The 4,341-nt window shown below is 35.8% G+C and overlaps 1 protein-coding gene across 1 annotated transcript in view; it reads right to left on the bottom strand.

The window, feature by feature from the left end:
- Window positions 1–4,341, bottom strand: part of LOC100966998 (general transcription factor II-I) — a 96,294-nt gene that overhangs the window by 70,700 nt on the left and 21,253 nt on the right. Inside the window, exon 7 of the mRNA XM_012807874.2 lies at window positions 1,491–1,568. Coding sequence (XP_012663328.2) covers window positions 1,491–1,568 — 78 coding nt within the window. The remainder of the gene's footprint in view (window positions 1–1,490; window positions 1,569–4,341) is intronic.

Genomic DNA, 4,341 nt, shown 5'->3' with positions numbered 1-4,341 from the left:
AGAGTGTCATGGCGTCACAGCTCACAGCAACCTCAAACTCTTGGGCTTAAGTGATTCTCTTGCCTCAGCCTCCCAAGTAGCTGGAACTACAGGTGCCCACCACAACGCCTGGCTATTTTTTTGTTGTAGTTGTCATTCTTGTTTGGCAGGCCCAGGCCGGGCTCAAATCCACCACCTTCAGTGTATGTGGCTGGTGCCTTACACACTGAGCTATGGGTACCGAGCCTCAAAGTAATTTTTTTAGAAGGATGGATGGAATCTCACCTACTAAGTGGCTAAAATTATTAAGACCAACAATGTATGTGTTGATAAAGATGGATAGCAAGTAAAACTCTTACAAACTGCTAATAGGAATGTAAATAGTATAAGCACTTTGAAAAATAGTTTGGCAGTTTCTTCACAGGTGAATTATGTACCACACATCCCAGCTATTCCATTTCTAGATATCTACTCAAGAGAAATGAAGGTATATGTCCACAGAAAAATTCTTCCACAAATCTTCATTGTAGCTTTTCTTAAAAGGACCCAAACTGAAAACAATTCAAATGGCTATTGATACACATATGAACAGACTGTGTCACAGGCATATAATAGAATAATAATCAACAATACAATCCAATCAAATATTGATACGCACAATACTATGGATGAATTTATAATTCATGTGATATAAAAGAAGCGACTGCTCCCGTGCCCCAAGAAAACAGTATGTATTTTATGATTTCATTTACATAAACTTCTACAAAATGGAAACTAATCTAAAATGATAAAACAACAGATCAGTGGACTCCCAAGGACTGGGGAGGTCAATAAATTACAAAGGGACACAAATTTTAAGAATAATGGATATTTCATTATCTTTGTTAACACTATCTTGGTTACAGTGACGACAGGTATGTACATGGAAAAAACCAACCAAATTTATACTTTAAATGTTTTATGTAGTATAATTATACATTGATAAAACACTAACCCGACTATAAAAAATAGAAAACCTTATTCTAAACTAGAATCCCCTCACAATGCATAAAAGCATAATGCACTGTGAAATTATAATCTTAAATTCCCTTTTAAAAATCAAGCAAGAAGATAATGGAACAAGATGATAAATAGCTAAAACGTTTCACTGCCTTACATTTCCAGTTTTGTAAGATAATGATAATGCTTACAGAATAGTTACCTTTGTTGTATAAATAGAGCTACTAAAGATTCAGAAGACTTCTCGTGTTTTGCAAGTAATACTCGAAACTGGAATTAAATTCTAAATATTGTCACAACTTTCATGCATGTTGTTAAGAACACTAACAGCTATTTTACATATCTCCTACAGATAGGTGACTAATTTTATTTCCTTATTTTTTGACTTTCTTTTATCCTAGTGATCAGATAATTATAGATATATATGTTAAATTTTAAAAATACAGGCAAATAACAAACAAATTTTAAATACCAACAAATTTTAGAAAGAAAATTGCATCAAATAGTATTACCTTGAATATTATACTGATAATAATCAGGGTCTTCTGATTCTTCTTTTACTGTCACAGCTGCCATTTCCAGGGAAATGCCTGTACAAGTGAATGACGTTATCTGATTACATGTCTGGGCATTCAGTTGTATCATACAAGGAAAACCCCCTTCAGTCCTTCTCCCGATATATAGTAATGCATATGTATTTTAAACACTTGCAAAGGATAAAAGTTTGCTAGGTAGCAAGGAGTAAAAATTACCTGTAACTCCAATCAAGCCCCAAAAAATTTTTAATCATCATTTTAAAAAATTAATTTAATTTAATCATTATTAATATCCTGGATTAGCTAATTAGCAAAATTATTTCCTAATTTTTTCCTCCAACACAGTATCTTATCTTTCAAAGTGAAGAAAACCATTCATCTTCCATTTTCACTTAATACTAAAAATACATTTATAAACCATTGAAAAACAGTTGTAAACATTAGTTTTTATGATTCAATATTCCAGAGTAGAGATGGTATACTTTTAACCATTTCAGTAATGAGCTATATGGATTTTTAAAATTCTAATCAATCCCTTTTATTAGCAAGGGTACAAAGCAACTGCATAAAGTTTTGCCCATAATTGAGACAGATAATTTAAGTAGATCCTTGTGGTCAGATATAAAAGCATGCATATTGTAATAATTCTACTCATATGGAGGTCAAATAGGCATTATATTAAAAAATCTACCAAGTTAATGTTCTACATCTAGATGTAGATGTTAAGTTACAGAAGTGTCTACTATTTTCACTTACTGAGTTATAGACTTATATTTTGCATACTTTTCTTCATATTGGAGTTCAATCAACATTAAACAACTCTTCCTAGACAGCCTAACAGGTTAGATAACAGCAGCTGACGAAATGATACGCTAATTTCAGCATACAACTTCTGGTTTCCTATTGTGTATGTAAAAAAGTTAGAAGTCACCTCAGCACCTGTAGCTTAGCGCCAGTATGCACCAGGGCAAGCAGGTTCAAACCTGACCTGGGCCTACTAAACAATGACAAATGCAACAAAAAAACAGCTGAGCATTGCGGCGGGCATCGGTAATTCTAGCTACTTGGGAGGCTGAGGCAAGAGAATCGCTTAAGCCCAAGATTTGGAGGTTGCTATGAGCTGTGATGCCATAGCACTCTACGGAGGGCAACATAGTGAGACTCTGTCTCAAAAAAAGGAAAAAAAAAAATCAGAAGTCACTACTCATTCAACAGATAAAAAGGTAAAGAAACTAAAATACTAACGCCTCTTTTAGAGCTGAAAAAGAGATGTAGACACAAGGCAAACCACTGCCCCCAACACTAGAAACAGGTGAATACAGGAAGTAACAGCTTACACCCAGGAGCAGAGTCTCACAAGCAGAGTCAGTGCTGGGGCTAAAAGACGGGAACTGGAACTGATGAACTGCTGAGGCTACTATGGAGAAGTCCAGAGTGACCCAGCCATACACAGGGGAGCCCCCACACTTTTTGAGTGTTATGTATAGGGGTGCTACCAGATTTTCACATAAATCCCAGAGAAAAGTTCCTTCAAGCTTCTAGTAGAGGGAAGAAAAAAGAAATCATTTTCAAATAAGCCAGAGCATTCTACTCTTTTTCTGCCCTGAGAAAAACTTCTTAATCAGAGGCTAACTGACCTGGGGAGATGGGAAATGCTCAACTCCAGCCCACTCAAGCCTTTGGGTCCCAGGTTTGCAGGAAGAGAGACACTGAGAAGCATGGATGATGTTCACAATCCAGAGGCACAGGTTCACTGATATCATTATATGACTGCAGGTCCTAAACTCTGTCTTCCCCCATGTCTCAGGACTATATTACCCACAAAGAAGTTTAAGAAATACACAATGGTTGGGAATATAATGACTAAGAAATAAAACCATGATCATACCAATCCTATAATGAATTAAGCAGTAAGCTGGTATAATCAGGAGGCTGAGGCAGGAGGACCACTTGAGCCCAGGATTTGAGGTTGCAGTGAGCTATGATGGCACCACTGCACTACTCCCCAGACAAGAGAGTAAAAAGAAAAAGCAAGCATCTTAGGTAAAATTTAACAGGAGGTGTAGCTCAGTGGGTAGGGTGCCATTCACATACACCGAGGCTGGCAGGTTAGAACTCGGCCCTGGCGAGCTAAAACAATGATGACAACTGCAACAACAACAATAATAAAAGCCAGGCATTGTGGCAGGCACTTGTAGTCCCAACTATTGGGAGGGTGAGGCACAAGAATCACTTAAGCTCATGAGTTTGAGGTTGCTGTGAGCTATGATGCCACAGCATTCTACCAAGGGTGACAGCTTGAAACTCAGTCTCTAAAAATAAATGATAAATAAAAAAATCAATTTAACAATATGATAAAGGTAGAAAAAGGGAAGAAGCATCAGGAGTTAAGTTGTAAAATAATTATATGTTCCTTTTCCTTATCATAATAGATATAGCTATAGATCTATGAACCAAACATTAAATCTACAAGAAAGGCAGTGTGGTAGTGACAACAAAATAAGAATTACAGTGCAACGGAACAGAATTGAGAATGCTGAAGTAAACCTCATCAGTTAATTTTTGACAAAGATGCTATAACAACTGAATAGAGAAAAGATGTCTTTTCAACAAATGGTACTGGTATATCCACATGTAAAATGATGCATTTATACCTTTACCTCACAAAATTCACAAAAATCAACTCACAACTCACAACTACATCTAAATATAAAGAGTTAAAACTATAAAACTTAAAAAAGGAAACCTAAGTGTAAGTCACTGTAATCTTAGGTTGGATAAAGATTTTCTAGATACAATAACAAAAGCATAAACCATTAAAAAAAAA

Source organism: Otolemur garnettii, unplaced genomic scaffold (assembly GCF_000181295.1).
Source record: "Otolemur garnettii isolate 467f Iridium unplaced genomic scaffold, OtoGar3 scaffold00077, whole genome shotgun sequence".
NCBI classification, from domain to species: Eukaryota; Metazoa; Chordata; class Mammalia; order Primates; family Galagidae; genus Otolemur; species Otolemur garnettii.
Note: the sequence above shows the minus strand (reverse complement) of the source record. Positions and strands in the feature narration are given on the sequence as shown.